General features: G+C 51.9%; 1 protein-coding gene across 1 annotated transcript; it reads left to right on the top strand.

Annotated features, from left to right (window-relative positions):
* Positions 1-9,736: 9,736 nt before the first annotated feature.
* Positions 9,737-20,875, top strand: LOC117307657 (immunoglobulin lambda-like polypeptide 5). Its single transcript, XM_073790375.1, has 3 exons — positions 9,737-10,379; positions 19,563-19,681; positions 20,151-20,875. Exons 1-3 carry the CDS (start codon positions 10,183-10,185, stop codon positions 20,468-20,470), a joined length of 636 nt encoding a protein of 211 aa, XP_073646476.1. The 5' UTR covers positions 9,737-10,182; the 3' UTR covers positions 20,471-20,875.
* The last annotated feature ends 2,159 nt before the right edge of the window (positions 20,876-23,034 follow it).

Below are 23,034 nucleotides of genomic sequence, written 5' to 3'. Positions count from 1 at the left end.
AAAATATTTTCTGTAAAGAGCCATGTAGTAAATATTTTTGGCTTTCTGGGCCATGTGATCTTTGTAGCAACTACTCATTTCTGTCCTTATGGCTCAAAAGCATCCACAGACAATATGTGGACACGCGGGCATGGCTGTTTCCTATTAAACTTTATTTAGAGAAACAGACAGGGCTGGGCTGGATGTGGCACTCAGGCCATACTTTGCTGACCCCTGCTCCAGAGAAACACCCAGTTCCTGCCTCTAGGTTTCAGCCAAACCACACTCGGTGGGGTGATCAAGGTCACTCCTCCTGCCTGAGGACTCCAGGATACTAACCCTCTGGACCCTTGGAAGACCCGGGGGCAGGAGGAATACAAGGCGTGTGCGTGGCCTTGCAGATGAGCTTGTTGGGTAAAGAGGGAACAGTGGGTTCCTGATACCCTGGCCCACATCTGCACCCTGAGCCCCTGGGTGGTGAGCCAGTGTGTGCCCTGCAGAGAGGGACCCTGTACACCCACGTCCACACCACGTGTGGACATGCCTCCCACTCAGAGAGGTGCCAGGCAAACCATCTCCCCTGTGATCCAAACTTGGCTGAGAATGTCCATTTATCATGGCTGAAAAGACCTCGAAGGGTACATTCATGTCAATATCAGCCCTTCCATGTGTGGCCTGCGACGCCTGTAAGACAATGGTCTCAGCTCCGGCCAGTTCTCAGCACCCTTTGGGCTTCCTCTCTGAAATGCACTGAGTTCTTCCTGCATGGAGCCTTTGTCTCCTGGCAGGGGCCTCCAGGCCCAGGTTTCCAAAGGCCATCTAGGTGGTCCCCAAAGAACTCTGTCACCTGCTTGTAACCTGTTCTTCCCTTGCTTTCATCCTTTGTGATTCTGGGATTCCAAGCCACGACAAGAAACCCAGAGAGCAGGGAGTCAGGTCAGCTCCTCCATCATCCCAGCACGCCTGCCTCACCATATTCCTGGAGGATGGGACCTTGGACCCGGGCCTCGGGCCAGGCAGAGCATGAGTCTTAGCTCTGGTCAGCCTCAGAAGGGTCATTTGGATGCTAGGCCAACATTTCCAGTGTTGTTTGTAAAGAGGACAATAATAGCACCAATTAATTTCTATAAAATGCTTAACCTGCACTTGACTGTAACGTGTGCTCAACAAAGTAGTGGTATCATTTCCTCATCAGTCACCAGGCCTGGCCTCCCCCTTGTCTAAACCTTTCCTTTAGTCTGAGTCATTTCTTACCCGGCCAAAATCTGACCTCCTGCCCATCATCCTGCTGCAGCCTGGATCCTCCATTCCTCATCTTTATTACTCCCAGATCCAGCCTTGCCTGCGCTCCTCCGCTCTAGCCTCGATTGTCTCCCACCCTCAAAGGTACGGATGCAAGCCACATCTGCCATTTCCAATTTTCTGGTGGCTACATTTTTTAAAAAAAGATAAAAAGAAACAGATGAAATGATGTTTAATAGCATATTTTATTTAAACCAATGCATTTCAAATATTATCATTTAAACATGCAATGTACAATTAGTTATGAGATGGTTAACTCTTTTTTCATACTAAATTTTCAAAACCCAGTGTGTATTTTATACTCGGGGCTCATCTCAATTTGGACCGGCCACATTCCAAGTGGTCCACAGTTGCCTTGGCTGTGACAGGACAGTACAGGTTGAAGGGGTAAAATTGAGTCCATGTTGTGACACAGCCTTTGGAGACTGGCCCAGATTCTGTCCCAAGTCCCATTTCTTGTGCGCTGCCCTCACCATCTGTTTCTGCTGATGCTCTCGGTTGCTTCCAAACCTCTGCCCAAGCCATCTACTTGCCAGTGGACTTCCTGTCCCTTTGCCATGACCCCCAGCTGGCTGCACTGACTCTGGGGTCCGCAGTTATCTCCACTGTCACTCCTTGGGCAAGACTTCCTTGACCTCTCTATGCAGTTAATAAACTTCCTGCGATGTGCAAACATCGTGTTTTCCTAACTATATTTAGCACCTGCTGCGCAGCTCTGAACTTAGTTTGCAAGTCTCTCTCCTCTACTAATCCGTAAATTCTCAGTGGGAAGGACTTCTTCATCTCATTTTCTGGGTCTGATATACACTGATAACAGAGTTGAGTAAATGGATGTATAGACGAATGCACGACTGAATGAATTCTTGGGTCCCAAAGATCTCATCATTCCGGGACCCCATTAGACAGCTGGGGTCATTGTGATTCCCTAAGAAGGGAAAACTTGCAAATCCAGTGATCATATCCAGTAATCAGGAGTGATGTGGAAGGAAAAGATTGAAAAAGGTCAATGCAGGGAAGGGAACATTTGGGAAACTTTCTGAATTGTTAATGGAGGTGAGAGATGTTTGAGAGGGTGGGGTTCCCAGATTGTTGGGATTTGCTGCCTGGTACCCAAAGAGCTCCCCCACCCCCAAGTATCACAGCAGGGTTCCTGACTGTGATACAGAACATGGGTGCAGGGGTGCTGAGAGCTGTGGTCTGTGCACAGAAATGCTTGACGCTGCTCCCAAGTCTGACCCAGAAACACAGAACCCAGCAGGCTTGGACATGTCACCAGCGGTACTGAAGACTAGAGGCCTGAAATTCTGACCTGGGTTAGACCTCCAGATCCTCAGTGGAGAGGATCTGAGGAAGGCCCAGGGGTCTTGGGGGATGGAACGTGCCAGTCAGACAGTGAAAATGCAAGGGCTCTCTGTGCACACAGAGGCCGGTGTGGTTGTGATGGGATTGTCAAGATGAGCCGGGGCAAGTGGCCCCACATAAAGAGGGGGGTGGGATTAACACTGAGACGCCCTTTAGGGCATGAAGGGCCCTTGCGTCTTATTCTAAGCTGCATCACAAAAATTTTGTGATGCACGCCCAATGACCAAATCCATTCATTCACGACGGGATGTAAAACGAGGATATTTTCATTCTAGCAAAACTATGAAGAAAACGTCCCCTCCTCAATGATTTAGGCACCCAAGAGACTGTTCACATAGTAAAGGCAGGATAAATGTTTGGTCTTTTTTCCCTTTATTTACCAGTCATAGAAATCACAAGTCAGTGTGCCAGCATCTTCCAGGTTCGTGGGCACAAGATATTTGAGGTGTTTAAATCCATTGCAATTATGGTAAGTTGTTCTGTCTTTGGGCAGCACAAGCCCATTCAAATTGGTGTCTAACCAGGAACATGACAATGTGTCAAAAACAGTCCATTTACATTTGTCTTTAAAAAATTTGTGCCAAGGTACCTTCACTCCAGCTAATTCTCTAAAGGATGATGATTTTTTTTTTTTTTGGCGTGTGGATCTTTATTATTGTTGTTGTTGTTTTCTTTTAAAAAAATTTTCCCATTCATTTTTTATTAATTTAATTTTTATTTTATATTGGAGTATAATTGATTCACAGTGTTGTGTCAGCTTCAGGTGTACAGCCAACTGATTCAGTTATACATATACATATATCCATTCTTTTTCAGATTCTTTTCCCATTTAGGTTATTGCAGAATACTGAGTAGATTTCCCTGTGCTGTACAGTAGGTCCACATGGATCATCTATTCTACAAACAGCAGTGTGTGTACGTCAATACCAAACTCTCAATTTATCACTCCCTCCAACGTTTCTCCCTTGATAAACGTTAAGTCTGCTCTCGATGTTTCTGCTCCTGAGTCTGTTTCTGTTTTGTATACAAGCCCACCTGTGTTGGTTTTTTTTAGATTCCACATGTAAGTGATATCATATGATATTTACCTTTCTCTGTCTGACTTCACTTAGTATGATATTCTCTAGGTCCATCCATGTTGCTGCAAATGGAATTATTTCATTCCTTTTTATGGCTGAGTAATATTCTCTTGTGTGTTTATGTATATATATACACACACACATCACATCTTCCTTAAAAGGACAATTATTATTACACCCTAAATGGAGAAAGAGCACAAGAATGTGAAAATTTTGAAATCCTCCATGTAATACTGGTAGTTACTAAGCCAGGATACCAAATAGTTTACTCACCCAAAAGAAGAAAAATTAAGGATAAGTTCAGGATAACAGTACCCACCTTACACCACTCTCTCAAAATTAAAGAAATAAAAATTAAAAATAAATAAAGTTAAAGCTCTGTTTCATGCCCTCAAGGCGTAATGGTGCCGGAGGCCCGGAGTTGGGAGCAGGGTTCTCCTCCGCAGGACTATTTGGACTGCAGCTGAGGGAGGTGGTGCTGGGAGGGTGGTCGTCCTCACAGGCCGACCACGACCGCTCCTCTCCCTCCCTCCACTTCCAGTGACTGCCGTCCACCTGGGGAGTCTGCAAAAGCCCCTCAAACCCGAACCCTTCTCTCATTTCCTGCATCTCATCAGTACGTCCTTGACCCAGAAACGCGGCTTCCCGGGGTCCTACCCTCCGACAATCCAGTTCAACCTCAGCTTCAGTTCAGCGGACGTCAGAGCTGTCCCTGGGAATCGCCCCTCCGGCCGCGGTGACCACCGACGGCCTCCATCACCCACTGGACAAGTGCAGACACCGCGACCAAGGCCGCCAGGGGGCAGTGCAGAGTGCCCTTTACACCCCGTTACGCCATGTGGGTCCACAGGCTGGCAGCGGCAGCATCACCTGGGAGCTTGTAAAAAATGCCATGTGTCCCGGTCACCCCAGACCTGCTGAGTCTGAACTCGCATTTTCACAAGATCCCTGGTGGTTCCACGCACGTGAAAGTCTCAGAGCACTTCCTGCGCCCTTGTCATCTGGTTCAACCTCACTAAGGCACTCTCACCCATGTGGGCAAGCAGGTGATGCTCTGGAGATGCTTGTCAGGAGCACCTGGAAACCAGAAGCAACGTAACAGGTGTGCCTGTACGCACAGAGCACGCTCACCTCCCACGGTTGACCTCTGGCTCCTTCTGGCTCAGAAGCGCAGGCCCTTCCCTCCCACTCAGACCCGGATGTTTGGGCATTTCGACCACCCTCCAGCTGTGGCTTCGCAGCCCTGACTCCCGGATTGCAGCTGCCCTCCTGGTAGCCCCGCGCCCCACCCCCCGCGTCCACTTTCCCCTCCTGGGATGAGCCTCTGCACCACACCCCTCACGCTCCACTTTCTCAGCCCTCTCCCGACGGAAACTGGAGGCCTCTCCCTGGAGGGGCTATTGCTGCGGCCTTGGTTTCCTCAATCCCACGGACCACCCCTCACTCTGAGCTTTGCCGCCCAGGGAAACAGACAGGGATATGGCGCTGCCAGCAGCACCTCTCTCTCCGTCAAAACCGCCTGCCGCAAGGACTACTGGACGAGTGGGGCTACTGATTTGTTTCTTGTGAATCTGTGTAGACCCAGGCCTGAGAGATGCCTGAAATGCAAACGACCCTCCATAAAAGGGATGAATGTTCCCTGGGAGGTGTGACCAGGGCCAGGCGGCAGTGCTGCAGGCATCGGAGAGCAACAGGAAGGAGGGGGCTCTGCTCCTGTTTCTGCTCTGAGCCGCCTGAAGGGAGCGCCCACGGCGGGAGGCACGTATGGGGCCAGTTCTGGGGCCCTTACCACATCTCAGACCCAAAGGCAGAGCCAGCCTTCCCTGAGGCAGGAGGGCAGAGGGAGAACCCCTGCAGGGTGTGGGGAGCCCAGCGAGATGGCCGCGCCCCTAACTGGGACCAGCGCCTCAGATGCACAGGGAGCAACAGCAAAGACAGGAGGGGTCAGGTTTGCATGAGCCACAGTGAGAGGGTCTGGGAGGTCCTGCCCAGCTCCAGGTGCAGAAGACAGAGCTCGGGGCATCTCCACCATGGACTGGACCCCTCTCCTGCTCCCCTCCTCACTCTCTGCACAGGTGCTGCGCACGCCCCCCCCCCCCCCGCAGCTGCTACAGGATCAGCCTGAGGGTGGGAGCCCCTGGGAATGGGCCTTCATCTTCAAGTCCCCTCTCCCCTCCTCTCTCTCTCTCATTTTTAAAAATATTTATTTATTTAACTAAGATACACTGGGTCTTAGTTGCAGCATGTGGGCTCCTTAGTTGCGGCATGTGAAATCTAGTTCCCTGACCAGGGATCAAACTCCGGCCCCCTGCATGGGGAGCGCAGAGTCTTAGCCACTGGACCACCAGGGAAGTCCCCTCTCCTCCTCTCTTACAGGCTCCACGACCTCCTATGAACTGACCCAGCCGCCCTCAGTGTCAATAGCCCCCGGAACAAGGTCAGGATCACCGGCTCAGGAGGTAACGTCATGCATAAACATGCATCTTGGTACCAGCAGAAGCCGGGCCAGGCCCCTGTGTTGTTCGTCTATGACAATAGCAACCGGCCCTCAGGGATCCCTGACCAATTCTCTGGCTCCATTCAGGGAACACAGCCATCCTGATCATCAGCGGGGACTGGGCCGAGGCCGAGGCTATTACAGTGCCAGCTACCATGGCAGTGGGAGCTGTGACTCATGGTGACGTGACAGACGGGGACTCAAGGCACGAAACTGCCCCCTCCAGCCACCCCGGCCTGGTCCATGCCCACTCCTCCCCTGCCACCTCCACCCTGGACCAAGAAGGTTCTACTCCTTCTCCACCCAAAGTCACGTCACTGCACCTAAACGAGGCCCTAACTTCCAGTGTCCTCGTCTGGGAAACAGGAATCATAATGACCATCGATGGGATGAGCTGTGTGAGCCAGGGCTCTCTAGAGAAACGGAACCAGCAGGATGTGTGTGTCTATAAATAGAGATTTATTTTAAGGAATTGCTTACATGGTTGTGGAGATGTGAGTCCAAAATCTGCAGGATGGACCGGCAGGCTGGAGACCCAGGGAAAAGGGGCAGTGAATCCATCTGCTGCAAAATTCCTTCTAGCTCTGGGGAGGTCAGTCTTTGTTCTACTCAGGCCTTCAGATGATTGGGTGAGGCCCACCCATATTAGGGAGGTAATCTGCTTTACTCAAAGCATCGATTTCATGTTAATCCACTGATTTCAGTGTCAATCTCATCCAAATAAACCCTCACAGAAACATCCAGAATAATGCTTGACCAAATATCTGGGCACTGTGGCCCAGCCAAGTTGACACATAAAATTAACTCTCACACTGGCCTTAAATAAACAAGGGTGACTACAGCGTCACTCTCACATCGAATGAAACCTCCAGACCTCTGGGCTTTGGAGAATGTTTTCAACCTTCCACAGTAGCGGAGACCACCCCCAGAGAAGGGCTTGGGAGTCATACAGCAGATCTAGTGATCCCAAGAACCTGGAATTTTCTAGAACGTTCACACCTGGGACTTGGAGAAGATGGACCCACGTGTCTGCTCTGGAGACGACTTGGGAGAGAGGAATCCTGGTGGCCACAGGAGGAGTCTCTGGGGACTGTGGGATGGAGAATGGGCAGGGGGCTGACCAGGAGGAGGCAGGGGGTGCCCTCTGACATGGGAGCAGGGCAGAAGTGACTGGACATGACACACTCCTCTGCTCCAGGGGAGACGGGTGGGGGCGGGACACAGAGGAGCCAGGGACCCTGAGCAGGGGGTCTGCTGAGCAGAACATCTGGACCCAGACCTCTCTGGCTCGGCCTGAATCCAACCCTCGGCCATTCTCGGTCCAGGGACGGGATGGGGACAGGCCCAGGAGACCAGAGCTGCAGCTGCACCAGCTGGGAAGGCCCTGCCTATCCCCCGAGGGTCTCCAGGGACCAGCCAGACCCGGATTTCCAACCATGGCCACCACAGGAGGATGTGGTTTGTAGCAACAGCAGGTGCAGGGCAGGTTATGGGGAGTAGCTGGGGTCACTGAATTCAGGGACAGCCCCTTCTTCTCCCCGAGACCTGGGGCTATCCTCGGAGGAACCGCAGCTTCTGGGCCCCGGGCAGTGGGTGAGTGTCACACCCACACAGGGGTGCGGGGAGGGAGCAGCTTCAGCCTGGACCCTGGCAGGAACCCCACCCCAGGCCCCAAGGTACAAGGAACCCAGGTATGAGGCTGGAGTGGGCCAAGCACCACAATGGGGAGAAGCTGGACTGGATCAGGGCCTCCCAGGGACTCCCCTATACCCCATGTCACGTGTCAGGGCACCCGCACCCAGTTACCGTTCAGTGCTGGCCCATCTTCCCAAGGACCGTGAGGTCTTGGGATGCAGTACCTGGCCTCGGGGATGCCCGGTCAGCGTGTGTGGGACATGAGGATCTAAGCAAAGTCACATCGGTCCACGGAGTCTGACCTCATGGTGGCCTTCTTGAACTCCCTGTGATATGGGGAAATCAGTCTGTCTGCTACGCATCCCATGACCACGGTAGGACAGATGCCAACAGGATGTCTGGAATGGCCCAACTCCACTAGGGCACGTGGCATCCATGAAATTCACTCTGGGGGCCCCTGGGGAGAACCTCACAGAGATGGACAAACCATCAGGACCTGAAGCAAAGAGTGGTTTCAAACACAAACTCCATCCAGTTTGAACTTGAACTCAAGTTCAAACACAAACTTGATGTGCAAGGGCAGATTTGACAAGGAGCTCCATCTCCTACACACAACTGGACCAGGACTGCGTTTTCCAAAGGTTTTTCTATCAAAAGCCCCAGTAAGAAATGCATTTCCCATCACTATCCAGTGTGTATCTATGTTTTCGTATAACTGAGGCAGGACCCCACGAACCAGCTGCCCCCCCCTCACGTGGACGTCCTCTGTTCTCCGTCTGCTCTGGATGACCTCACTGTTGCAGGACTCTGGCTGCACCTGACTGAATTGGTTCCACAACCTCTGGGAGTTGCAACACAAAATTTGAAAAGTGGCAGTTGGATAGCATCAGGGGTTCGTTTGTTTTTTGATGGCTGATGGTTTTCCCAAGCCACACCAGATGGGCCAGCTCCCCATGATGATAATAAGAAATATAATTATAGTCATCCTCCATCTGTGTTGTGCGTGGAGCACTTCCCAGTTTAAAAAGCACGTTGAAAGTACAAATCCCGTCTGATTCCACTTAGTCCCTAGAGGGGTCAAAATCATAGAGACAGAAAGCAGAATGGTGGTGGGGAATTCCCTGGTGGTCCAGTGGTTAAGAGTCTGCTTGCACTGCAGGGAGTTCAGGTTCGATCCCCAGTCGGGGAACTAAGATCTCGTAGGCTGTGCAGGATGGCAAAAAAAAAAAAAAGCAGAAGGGTGATTCCCAGGGGCTGGGGAGGCGGATGGGAAGATCGTGTTTAATGGGGACAGAGTGTCAGTTTGGGAAGGTGTGAAAGTTCTGGATGTGGATGGTGGTTGCACAACCATGAGAAGGGACTTAATGCCACTGAATTGTACACTTAACAGTGGCTAAAATGGTAAATTTTATGTTATGTATAATATTCCTGAGGCATCACTGCTGGCAGCACCAGCATAGAGCCAGGCCCTCGCTACCCAAGGTGGGCTCAGTGCCTCTTTTCTGCCCACCGCCCACCCCACCCCAAAGCACAGGCTCCCTGGGCGATGATGCATCCAGATGTTGGGGAGGCAGGCAGGCTCCCCTGGACGGGAGAGGGAAAGGGGAGCCTCACAGAAGTCCCCACTGTGCACCAGACACTCTGCTCGTGGTGGTGACCTCTGGATAAAATCATGAGCGTGTGTGTGTGTGTGTGTGTGTGTGTGTGAGACACGACGGGGCGGGGGGAGTGAAACCATGAGGTGCTGAACACAGTTCATTAAACACACCATTTTATAATGAAATCACGATTCCCTGACTTGAAACCGGCTTCTTGCTAAACCTGCACCTGTTTCCTCCCCTCTCACCACCCCCGCCCAAGGCTGGTCGGAAGAGAAGCCCCAGCCTCACCCTGCTGAACTCAGGCCTCGGCTGCTCCTCTTCCGCTGGCACTCGGCCGCCTTCCTGGGCCTCTCCAGGCCCCAGGGAGATGCTACACAGGCGCCCTTGGGAACTAGGGCAGGAGCAGATGTGTCCCACCCAGGGTCCCAGGGGTGGGGCCAGCAGGGGCTGCAGTGTGAGGCGGTTGAGCCCTGGATTCCGACCACAGCAGAGCAGTTGGCGGGTGCCCCTCTTGGGAGAGGCCCCCAGGAGCAACGGCCATGGGCCCTGGAGGGGGCCGGGTGCTGGGGGCAGGGACAGAGAAGGCCCAAGCAGAGGCCAGGGCCATGTGGGCCAGGACGCACCGGGACGGCTACTGCCAGAGAGGGGAGCCGGGGGCACCTGCCGACACCCCTCCAGGGAGCCCACGCCAGCGGATCGGCCAGAGGTGCCTTTGACCTGAGGGCACATGAGGCCCAGGACAGGCCAGTTGGGCTGTGAGGCCCGCAGGGGTCAGAGCTGTGTCCCCAGGCACAACTGGCCTCTAATAGTGCTGGGCCTGGCCGTGGGCGCCCATGGCCTGCTGCCCCCGACGCCAGCACCACAGAGCACGGCCCCCCGCAAGGAAACCCCGGCAGGAAGCAGCCCTTGGAGCCTGTGGCACAGGTAAGGGGCCGAGGGAATCATGGGGGGACATGAGGGTCCCTGCAGGCAGAACTGGGAGTGGGGACAGAGAGCGGGTGAGGGGAGAGGGGCGAGAAGGGAGCATCAGCTGGAGAGGAGGGGCCTGGGCAGACGGTGGCTTTATTTGAAGGGTTGACATTTTGTCCAGTGTGCATTTGTTTGCGTTAATTTTTATTTTTTTATATTGTATTAAAATATTTATCTGAATTACTGAGTTTTTTGGTGCCCCTTACATTCTGTACCCAAGATTAGTGCCTCGCCCACCTCGCTCTGGTCCTCAGGGTAGAGCAGGAACAGGGAGGCAGGGGCAGGAGGGGGCAGTGGCTGCTGTCATCCTGGGATCCCTGGGGCTCCTCTTAGCTGGTGAGCCACCTCCTCGCCCTTCCCCTGGCTGGGCAGGCTCTGGTCCCTGGAGCACCAGGGCGCAAGCTCTGGCTGAGGCTGTGTGGTGAGGGGACCTTCCCTGGTGTCCCCGGGTCCCCCAGCCAAGGACCACCTCCTGCGACTGGTCCCTGGGAGACCAAGCCCACCAGGGTGCAGGCACCTACGTGAGAGAGGCCTGGGCGAGGGTCCGTGGGGGCCGCAGTCTGCCCTTGCTGCTGCTGTGTGACCCCAACCCCCTCCTCTCTGCTTGTGGTGGGAGGTCCCTGGACAAACTGCTGAGCATCTGGGACCATTTGTGATGATCAGTGACACAGCAGCACATTCATCGTGGGCACTGACCATTTAGGGACAGAACCTCCCTCTCAGTGGCCCCACAAGGCAGGTCCCTCTGTCACCCCCAATTTACAGGGATAGAGGCCCAGAGAGGTGAGGCAACTGCCCAAGGTCACACAGCTGGTTCTGACTCCAACGCCCAAGCCTCCAGCTGTCCCCATCCCTATCCCCTAAACAGACCCGGCTGACAAGTCCGCTTCTCTGAGCCTCAGTTTCCCCCTCTGCAAAGTGAGGGGTCCTAGTTGGATGAGGGCCTTGCAGCCTGACGCCTGCCCCAGGGATGCTGGGGCCGCGGTGGTGAAGGTCTGGGACAGGAGGAGTGGAGTCTGCGGCACCAGCAGCACAGCCATGGAGGTGGGTGGGTGTCTGTGAGTGTCAGGTCAGGGCCGGCACCGCAGCGTCCGGTAGGGACTGCACAGCCAGGGCAGGATCCAGGAGAACACGAGGAGAGACGGACCTCCATCAGGTCAGGCCCCAGCTCAAGGTCCAGGGAAGAGGGGCCCGGCGACAAGCGCCACATGCAGCGCGCTGCCTGCAGGACAGAGGGGGTCCCACTGGGGTTGAAGTTCAGGTCAAGGGGTCCACCTGGGCACGGCAGCACAGGCACAGAACCCTCAGGAAGCGCCCGGGGGTCCGCAGGGCTGCGGCACGTGGGTCTGAGAAGAGGCTAGAGGGGCGGCCAGGCCCAGACGTGGAGGACCTGTCCCTGGAGGATAGACTTCATCTGGGGGGTCCTGGGGAATGTTTGCAAGGAAATGTGACTGGAGTTGGGTGGGTGGGAGGGGGCGGGAAATCAGAACTAGAGAGGCCTCAGGGAGGTGGGTGTTGTCATGGGCAGAGTGGACAGAGAGCTGGACAGAGACAGGAGGTGAGAGGACCAGGAGAGGGAGGAGCCAGGATGTCCCCTTGGCTTTTTTGCTGCACAGTTAAGAGAATGCTGTGTCCTGTATTTAAAAAAAAAATGGTCCAAGAGAAGGGATGGTCTGCAAGAAGTTGGTCTCCCCCGAGGACATCCACTCACCAGACAGGCCACTCAGGGTCCTCAGGGTGGGCCCGAAGCAAGGGGGTCATGTCCAGGCATAGGGCAGACCCATGGACCATTTTAGGAGAAGTAAGATGTTGTGGGGGATGCCCGAGCTGGTCTTACAGATCCAGGGCGCTGACCCATGATGCGGGGGATCCAGGCAAAGGGAGCAAGGGGTGCTGAGGAGGAGAGTTGAGGTGCACAGACCCGCGGGGAGCATCCAGAGCCAGGGAGAGTGGGGTGCAGACCATGGGGGTCTTGTAACCCAGTCCTTTATACTGGGGTCCATGAGGAGTCATTGAGGGATTTAAGTGGGGAGCTGTCAGAGTCAGGTTTGTGTTTTGGAAAAATGGCTCCAGATCAGAGACCACTGTGAGGGCAGATTAGAGGATGGAGAAGAGACGTGGAGAAGGGGCTTTGGCCAAAGCCTGTGCCTTGGGGATGGGGAGGAGGTCCACGGTAACCAGGTACCAAGATCTCCTATGAAATTGCCAAGTGAATTTAAAGTGACGTTATCAGAGTGCTGATGGGGAGGAACGGGCACAGTCATGGACTGTCAGCAGGAGGCTGAATTTCTGGAACAAACAGTTTCTGGAACAACGTACCAAGACTCATAAAAACATACATTCCTTTTTATTATTATTATTTTTTTTGCTGTACGTGGGCCTCTCACTGCCGCGGCCTCTCCTGTCGCGGAGCACAAGCTCCAGACGCGCAGGCCCAGCGGCCACGGCCCACGGGCCCAGCCGCCCTGCGGCACGTGGGATCCTCCCGGACCGGGGCACAAACCCGTGCCCCCCGCATCAGCAGGCGGACTCCCAACCACTGCGCCACCAGGGAAGCCCCATACATTCCTTTTAATTAAGCAATTCCACCTCTAGAAATTTATCTTGATGATATAATCAGAACTTCAGCTAAATACTGTAAGTGTGTTCCTGGGGAAGAAGTGGAAACCTAAATGTCCAGTGATAAGGGAAGGTAAAGTAAACGACGGTACATTCATGGTAGGGAGTATTACACAGTCATTTGATACGGTTTTTTTGACAACTGTAATGACATCATAAAGATTTTTATAAACAGGTTGCAATATGTCATACTAGCACATTGCTTTTGTTTTATTTCGATTTACAGAGTAAAATTCCTCCTTTTTGGTATTAGCAGTTGTATAAATTTTAACAAAACTATAGAGTTGTGTGACCCTCACAACAATCAAGATACAGAACATTTCCACCCCCCGCCAAAATTTCCCTGCGCCCTCTGTGTAGTCAATCCCTTTTTCTGCCCCAACCATGGAAACCACTGATCTCTTTCTGATCCTATAGTTTTGCCTTTTCGAGATATAAACGGCATCATGCAGTATGTAATCTTTTTTTAAATTAAACTTTTTATTTTGGGATAATTGTAGGTTCACATGCAGCTGTAAGAAATAATACAGAGGGATCCCATCTACCCTTCACCTAGTTTCTCCCAACGGTAATGTCTTATAAAATAAAAAATCACAACCAGGATATTGACATGGACGCAGTCAAGGTACAGAACATTTCTGTGGCCACAAAGATTCCTTTCTAGCCACACCCACTTCTCTCCCTCCCAAGCCCCTGCTAACTCTGGCAACTACTAATTTGGTCTTCTTTTCTAATTTTGTCCTTTCAAGATTGTTCTATAAATGGAATCATACTGCATGTACCCGTTTGGGACCGACTTTCTTTCTTTTTCTTTTTTAAAAAAATTTTTATTGGAGTATAATTGATTTACAGTGTTGTTAATTTCAGGTGGACAGCAAAGTGAATCAGTTATAGATATACATAGGTCCACCCTTTTTTAGATTCTTTTCCCTTATAGACCATTACAGAGTATTGAGTAGAGTTCCCTGTGCTATATAGTAGGTTATCATTAGTTATTTATTTTATATTTAGTAGTGTGTATATGTCAATCCCAATCTCCCAGTTTATCTCTCCCCCCATTTGCCCCCTGGTAACCATGTTTGTTCTCTACATCTGTGACTCTATTTCTGTTTTGTAAATAGGTTCATTTGTACCATTTTTTTAGATTCCACATATAAGCGATATCATATGGTATTTGTCTTTCTCTGACTTATTTCACTCAGTATGACAATCTCTAGGTCCATCCCTGTTGTTGCAAATGGCATTATTTCATTCTTTTTTTATGGCTGAGTAATGTTCCATTGTATGTATGTACCACATCTTCTTTATGCATTCCTCTGTGTTGGACATTTAGGTTGCTTCCATGTCCTGGCTACTGTAAATAGTGCTGCAATGAACATTGGGGTGCATGTGTCTTTTCGAATTATGGTTTTCTCTGGATATATGCCCTGGAAGCGACTTTCTTTACTCAGCATAGTTTTCTGGCTGTTCATCCAGACTGTTGGTTGTACACACTTCGCTCCTTTTTATTGCTCAATATATTCCAAGTACGTAACCATATGAGTCTGGCTTCTTTAGTTCAGTATAACACCTTTGCAATTATCCAATTATCCCCTTTATCTAGAGTTTGTTCCTTTCTATTGCTAAGTAGGATTCCATCTATGAACGTATCAGAGTTTATTAACTATTCACCAATAGAGGAACATTTGGGTTGTTTCCAGTTTTTGGCAATGATAAATAAAGACAGTATATACATTTGCATACAAGTCTTTGTTTGAACATGAGTTTTCACTCCTTGGTTAAATACCTAGCAGTAGGATTTGATTGATCAGAGGGTAAGTGTATGTTTATATAAAACTACCAAACAGCTTTCCAGAGTGGCTAAAACTTTTTACATTCCCACAAGCAATGTGTACGAGTTACAGTTGCTCTGTATTCTCCCCAGCACTCGGTACTGTCAGTGTTTTAAGAAATTGAGATAAAATTCTTTTAAAATAAAATTCACTTTTTTTTTTTTTTGGCCGAGTAACTTGTGGGACCTTAGTTCCCTGACCAGGGATCAAACCTGGCCCCCAGCAATGAAAGCACCAAGTCCTAACGAGTGGACCACCAGGGAATTCCCAAAATTCACTATTTTAACTATTTTAAAATACACAATTCGGTGACATTTAGTGCGTTCACTATGTTTTGCGACCATCACCACTATCTTTTTCCTGAGTCTATTAATCACCCCAAAGGAAACCCCAAAGCAGTCCCTCTGCATTCCCCCAATTCCCCAGCCCCTGGTAACCAGTAATCTGCTTTCTGTCTCTATGAATCTGCCTATTCTGGGTATTTCATATAAATGAAATCATACAATATAAGACCCTAGTGTCTGGCTTATTTCACCTAGCATCATGTTTTCAAGGTTCATCCATGTTGTAGCAGGAGTCAGTACGTCATTCTTTTTAAGGCCAAATAATATTCCTTTTTTTGTTTTTTAATTTATTTATGTATTTATTTTTGGCTGCGTTGGGTCTTTGTTGCTGTGTGCTGGCTTTCTTTAGTTGCAGCTAGTGGGGGCTACTCTTCATTGGGTTGCGCGGGCTTCTCATTGCGGTGGCTTCTCTTGTTGCAGAGCACGGGCTCTAGAGCGCGGGCTCAGTAGTTGTGGCGCACGGGCTTAGTTGCTCCGAGGCTTGTGGGATCTTCCCGGACCAGGGCTTGAATCCGTGTCCCCTGCGTTGACAGGCGGATTCTTAACCACTGCGCCACCAGGGAAGTCCCAATATTCCATTTTATGGATATACCACATTTTGTTTATCTATTCATTAGTTAATGTGTTATTTCCACCTTTGGGTTATTGTAAATAGTGCTGTTATGTACATTCATGTCAAGTGTTTTTCTGAGTATCTGTCTTCAATTCTTTTGGGTAAATGCCTAACAGTGGAATTGCTGGGTCACATGGTAGCTTTATGTTTAACTTTTGAGATTGGCCAAACTGTTTTCCACAGTGGCTGCACCATTTTACAATCCTACCAGCAATGCACAAGGGTTACAGTTCTCCATATCCTCACCAACACTTGTTATTTCCTTTTTTTATTATTGTTATTTTTATATCCATCCCACTGGCTGTGAAATGGTATCTCATTGTGGTTTTAATTTGCACTTCTATAATTATTAATGATGTTAAGGGTCTTTTCAAGTGCTGTCCGTCATTTTTATATCTTCTGTAGGGAGACATCTCAAGTCCTTTGCCCAGCTTTTAAATCAGTTGTCTTTTTGTTGCTTTGTTGAGTCATAAGATTTCTTTATATATTCTGGATACTAGACCCTTATCAGATATATGATTTTCAAATTATTTCTTCCATTCTGTGAGTTGTCTTTTCACTTTCTTGATAATGTACCTGGAGGCACAAAAGTTTTGAATTTTGATGAAGTCCAACTTATCTATTCTTTCATTTATTGCTTGTACTTTTAGTGTCATATCTAAGAATCTGCTGCCTAATCCAAGGTCATGAAGATCTACACCTATGCTTTATTCTAAGAGATAGTTTTAGCTTTTACACTTAGGTCTTCAATCAATTTTGAGTTTTTGTGTATGGTATGAGGTAGGGGTCCAGCTTCATTCTTTTGCATGTGGATGTCCAGTTGTCCCAACCCATTTGCTGAGGAGATTCTTCCTTTCTTCCTTCCTTCCTTCCTTCCTTCCTTCCTTCCTCTCTCTTTCTCTCTCTCTCTCTCTCTTTCTTTCTTTCTTTCCCACACCGCAGGGCTTGCAGGATCTTAGTTCCCTGAACAGGGTATCCCCTGCAGTGGAGGCATGGAGCCCTAACCACTGGACCGCCAGGGAATTCCCTGTTCTTTTTCAAGACTGTTTTGCCTATGGGAGTCCTTTGCAATTCCATGTGCATTTTAGGATCAGCTTTTCCATCTCTGTAACAGTGATCACCCACTGAGATTTTGATGGGGACTGCATTGGATCTGTGGATCACTTTGGTTAGTATTGTCCTCTTTCAAATATTAACTCTTCCAATCCATGAACGCAGGACATCTTTTCATTTATTTAGGTCTTCTCTAACTTCTTTGAACAACATTTTGCAGCTTTCAGTGTACAGTCTTTCACCTCATTGGTTAAATTTATTCTTAATCGATACCATTGCAAATGGAATTGTTTTCTTAATTTTGCTTTTTGAATTGTTCATTGCTAGTGTGTTGATCACGTACCTGCGGAATTTATTTGCTCTGTATATAAGATCATGTCATCTGTGAATAGAGACTTTGAGTTACTGTCTAGTATCCTTTCTTTTTTAATTAATTAATTAATTTTGGCTGCACCGGGTCTTAGTTTTGGCACGTGGGATCTTCGTTGTGGCAAGCAGGATCTTTAGTAGTGGCACACAGACTTCTTAGTTGCAGCATGAGGGCTCTTAGTTGCGGCATGCATGTGGGATCTAGTTCCCTGACCAGGGAATGAACCCGGACCCCCTGCATTGGGAGCGCGAAGTCTTACCCACTGGACCACCAGGGAAGTCCCCAGTATCCTTTCATTGCACTTTTTTTTTTTTTTTTTTTTTTTGTGGTACGCAGGCCTCTCACTGCTGTGGCCTCTCCCGTTGCGGAGCACAGGCTCCGGATGCTCAGGCTCAGCGGCCATGGCTCACAGGCCTAGCTGCTCTGCGGCATGTGGGATCTTCCTGGACCGGGGCACGAACCCGTGTCCCCTGCATCGGCAGGCGGACTCTCAACCACTGTGCCACCAGGGAAGCCCTCACTGCACTTTTTAAATGCACTTCTAGATTGCTTACTTGTGTTATATATCTAATATTCTTATAATTTTAAAACAATTAAAAATTTAAAGCAAAAGATCTTATATTTGTGTCACAAAACCAACCACAGCTAACTGGGCCAGCTTAGCAGGTGGAAAGCACACTGGTCTGATCCTCTGGCAGAGATTCTTGCATCCAACGAGCCCCAACTCAATGCTGCATCTTTGTATGAGTTGGGAATTTAAATCAGCAAAGGCAAAACCTGGAACTTCTTGTGGCTTTGGAGTCTCTGAGGGTGGTTCTGTTGTTTCTTAATTATTCTGGGCCTTGTTTTAAATTTAAGAAGGAGTATTTAGACGCAGAATCTAAGGACAAAGTTTTCTGGCCTGGGGGTAGAGCACTCATGGTCACCTGTGACAAGGTAAAGACAGAAAGAGAACTGGAATAGGAGAAAAGTGGTCAGACTCATGTGGAAGTGGTGAGTTAGAGTGTCCTGTTGGGCATCCAGCTGGAGATGATCAGTAGGCAACTTAAGTGGAGATGAGGAAAGGGTTTGGAGCTGGAATAGACTCGAGCCTCATCATGTGGGCACATTGTGGGAAGATGGCAAAGAAGGAGGACCCAGGGAGGCAGTCTGGGGATCAGTAGCCATGCATGGGTCAGGGGAAAGGGAAAACAAAGAAGGAAGAAAGTGGGGGTCACAGACTTCAAGGAGAACCAAGTCACTGGAAAGAGGGGCCAACCCTATGTTACATCCTGCAGAGACATTAGGTACAACAGGAACTGGACAGGGACCTTAGACTTGACCCAGATGAGGGCCCTGTTGTCCATCACCTGAGAGATTTCAGGGAGAGATGGGGTGAGAGCCAGAAGGGCCCTGGCATGTCCCAGAATGTAAAACACTGCTTGTCAGGCAAGTGTTTGGGAGCCATCGTTGGTTGGATGGATGGATGGATGGATGGATGGGTGGATGAATGGATGGAGGGATAATGGATGGATAATGGATGGATGGATGGATGATAGATGGATGAATGGATGGATGAATGGATGGATGGATGATGGACGGATGGATGGATGATGGATGGATGGATGATGGATGGATGGATGGATGATGGATGGATAATGGATGGATGAATGGATGGATGGATGATGGATGGATGAATGATGGATGGATGTTGGATGGATGGTTGATAGATAGATGGATGGATGATGGACGGATGGATGGATGATAGATGATGGATGGATGGATGGATGATGGATGGATGGATGGATGATGGATGGAAAAAACAGATGGACAGAAAGACAATGATCTGAAAGATCCAAGAAGGCTTCATGAAAGAGGAGGAACTGAACTGCGTCTCAGTGAGTGGAGACAACAGGGCAGGGGGCCCCCAAATGACCTGGTGTCCACAGGTCCAGGAAGAAAGCTGCCTGGCTGGACTGTGGGAAATTATGGGGGAAGGAACACCCAGAAGCCCTAAAATGAGGCCAGAAGAGGTCAGGCAGGTCCAAGCCAGCTCAGGACTCACTCTGCCACACCACATGGCCACCTGAGGGGACTCGGCACTCAGCAGCACCATCAGCACTGAGGATTCAGTGGTCACAGGACAGCCTCAGAGTTAGGGGGACACACTGGGTGACAAGGTGAGAGTGGCTCCTTCCTCAGACAGGGGGCTGGGCATGGGGACACCCAGGAGTGCCCCAGCCTCGGGGGGGGTGCTGGCTGCCCACCCCCCCCAACCTGAGGACACAGCCCTGCCTGCTACAGCCCTGTTCCCGTCATGCCCAGCAGTTCCCTGCTCCATCCTGGCCCCCGGGGGACAGGCCCCAGGTGCTGGCCCGGCGGGTTTTGGTCCGAGTCCCAGTCACCGTGGTACGTCTTTGGCGGTGGGACCCAGCTCACCGTCCTAGGTAAGTGGCTCTCACAGCTTTCCCAGCCTGTCCCACCCTCGGCTGTCTTGGGAAAGTCAGTTTTTTCTCTCTGGGGGCTGCTTCCCCTCTGCCCTCCCAGCTTAAGGACCGACCCCCACCTTTCTCCTTGGGGCCTGGGGAGGCAGATTGGTCTTGGGGTAACCGGCAGGAAGGACCCCAACAGCAGGAGCAGCCACCTCCAGAGTCCGACAGGGATCATAAGGAGGGAGGAGAGCTGCTTTGGTTACACACGGGGACACTGAGGCTGCACATGGGACAGCTTGGCCGGGTCACCCGGAAGAGTGATGTGGAACAGCTTCTTGGGGGCTGTCTGCTGTCCAGGGGCTGAGTGGGAGGGGGGACAGAGAAGGCAAGCAGGGCCACCATGGGGACACTCACAGAGGCCATGATGGGGGTGGGCAACCCCAGACCCGCCCCTGCATCTCACACCCCCTCCTCTGTCACACAGGTCAGCCCAAGTCTGCACCCTCGGTCACTCTGTTCGCGCCCTCCACTGAGGAGCTCAAGGCCAACAAGGCCACCCTGGTGTGTCTCATCAACGGCTTCTACCCGGGCAGCGTGACGGTGGCCTGGAAGGCAGGCAGCACCACCATCACCAGGGGCGTGGAGACCGCCCAGCCCTTGAAACAGAGCAACAACAAGTACGTGGCCAGCAGCTACCTGGCCCTGACGGCCAGCGAGTGGAGATCTTATGACAGGGTCAGCTGCCAGGTCACGCATGAGGGGAGCACCGTGGAGAAGACAGTGGCGTCCTCAGGGTGCCCTTAGGTCCCTGGACCCCCCACCCTCCGGGGCCTGGAGCCACGGGTCCCCTGGGGGGGACTCCCCTCCCATCCTGGTCCCCCCAGCCCTTCCTCCTGCACCCAATCAACTCTCAATAGAATGTTTTCATCGTTATTCAGAAATCTCTGCTCATTTCTTTCTTTCTTTTTTTTTTTTTTTTTTGGTCGTACGCGGGCCTCTCACTGTTGTGGCCTCTCCCGTTGCGGAGCACAGGCTCCGGACGCACAGGCTCAGGGGCCATGGCTCACAGGCCCAGCTGCTCCGCGGCATGTGAGATCTTCCCAGACTGGGGCACGAACCCGTGTCTCCTGCATCGGCAGGTGGACTCTCAACCACTGCGCCACCAGGGAAGCCCTCTGCTCAGTTCTTTTTTTTTGTCTCTTATTTAATTTGCACCCTCTCCAGAATTCTGGGGGTGGGGTGGGGAATCCTAGGTGCCAGTGAGAAAGTAACTAAAGGGAGAGGCTCACAGTCTCCTGGGTGGGGGCATCTCCCAGGCAACCAGCCAGGACACATCACCCATCTGCCCTCTCCTTCTTCCCACTCCTCCTCCAGCACAAGGCCGTGCCCACCCCCTGCCACCTTCCTGGCCGGAGCTGCCCATGGCTGGTGACCTCCAGATGAGCCCTCCCTCCCTGCCCTGGTGGGGACCCTCCACACCTCCCTGCCCCCGGCTTGTCCTTTCTTTCCAGTATGGCTGTTAGCATAACTGACTCGGGAACCTTCGCCCACGTTCCTCTCCCTCTGTGTCCTGCCTGGTCCCTGGGCTGGGCCACTCCTGGGGGCCTCCCAGCCCAGGCTCCGCCTCCTTCCTCCCTGGCCTCCTGCGGCCCCTTCTCCTCCTGGGCTCATGGGGAGGGGACTTTGATCTTAGCTTCTGCTCTGGGGCACTGCTTCCCTCCCGCCCCGGTTAAATGTTCTCCAGGCCTTACCAGCCAGGCATCAAACCACCTGGAGAGTTCTGAGCCCACCTGGACCCAGGTCCCTGGCCCTGGGACCCATGGCCTAAGGCGACAGAGTTGTTAGGGCCAAAGAGGGACCATGGGGGACAGGGGTCTTGGGTTGGAGGGGCTGGCTTCCTCTTGCCCTTCCCCTCCTCTGGGTCAGAAATCTGGGTCAGGGCACTGGGGGAGGGGCCGAGAAAGGGTGTTGTCTTCTTGGAGGCCCCGCCTCGGTCCTAGTTCCTGGAGGTGAGGGCTCACTGTGCCCTGCCACCGGAAGGGTCAGACTGGCCCAGGGCCAGACTGGCCCAGTAGCAGCATCTTGAGGGTAAAGTTCAAACACCAAGCCCCCAGTACAGGTCCCTTTGGCATCTGCTCCTCCCACACTCCCAGACTCGTTTTCTGCTGCCTCTGTGTCCCACCAACACCTACTCTAAGCCCAAGGGCTTCTGTCACCAAAGGCCACACTGCTTCACGCCTCTGCAGTTTGCTCCCGCTGCTCCCTTTGCTGGCGTGACAGTCCCTGTCCCCATCCACCTGACAGAGGCCTGCCACTCCCTGATAACCCGCACTCAGCTCTCCACTCGTGACCTTCACGTGGGCAATGCTTGAACCTCAGCCAGTCTGGGCTGAGCACGTGGGGGCTGAGAGGAGCTGACGCCAGGCATCTCCCACCCACTCCCGACCCCCAGGGGCAGCAGGAAGCAGCTTCTCACACCTCCCGTCAGGGTAAGGAATGAGACCTGTGCCTGGGCGCCTAGGACAGAGCTGCCAGCCACAGACCTGCTCAGCGCAGCTGGTAACAGGCTTGCTGGCAATAGGGTGTCCACGGGGACCCGGCTTCACCCTCCTCTGTACCCCAACTCTGCCCGGTCATGGGACTGACCGTCCCCAGCTCTGCTGCAGGTGCCATCTCTTTGCCACGAGGCTGGAGCCCCAGCTGGGTGCTGCCTACCTCCTGTGACCCCCAGACCTCCCCAGGAGGTGGGTGCTAACCACCCCCTCACCTCATGGATGAGGAGACAGAGGTTCCCAGAGCTGAGGCAGCTGCCCAGGTCCCGCAGGCACTCAGGGCCGCACACACGGTGGGCACCCGGGCCCCCCTCATGAGGTCACCTTCCCCCCCCGAGGAGGCTGTGCTGTGCCAGCCGGGAGACGGTGCTGAGCACACGACCCTGCAGCCTCTGGACATCAGAGGCATCCTAAGGCTCTGTGGGGTGGGGGAACCCTGGCTCCTCAATCTATACTGACTCGGTGCAGGTAGGGGCAGGGAGGAGGGGGTTCATGGACCCTCTGAGTCCATACAGCAAAGCAGTGTGGGTATTGTGGGCCCAATTCACAGAGGAGAGAACTGAGGCTCTGTCAGCGGGATGGGGGTTGGGGGACCTGCCCAGGGTTACAGGGTGAGCTGCTGGCTGATCTGCCCCCCCCCCCACCCCTAGCTCTTTCCACAGCTCCTCAGCCCTGCGAGACATGTCATTCATCCATTCACTCACTCATTCATTCAGCAAACCGTCAGTGAGCACTGCTGTGGGCTGGTGCTGGGAGCAAGGAGACAGGACCACCTGCCCTGGAACAGCTCATGCATTGGGGGGACACCCGTAGAGC

The sequence above is a fragment of the Tursiops truncatus genome, chromosome 13, assembly GCF_011762595.2.
Source record: "Tursiops truncatus isolate mTurTru1 chromosome 13, mTurTru1.mat.Y, whole genome shotgun sequence".
NCBI classification, from domain to species: domain Eukaryota; kingdom Metazoa; phylum Chordata; class Mammalia; order Artiodactyla; family Delphinidae; genus Tursiops; species Tursiops truncatus.
Note: the sequence above shows the minus strand (reverse complement) of the source record. Positions and strands in the feature narration are given on the sequence as shown.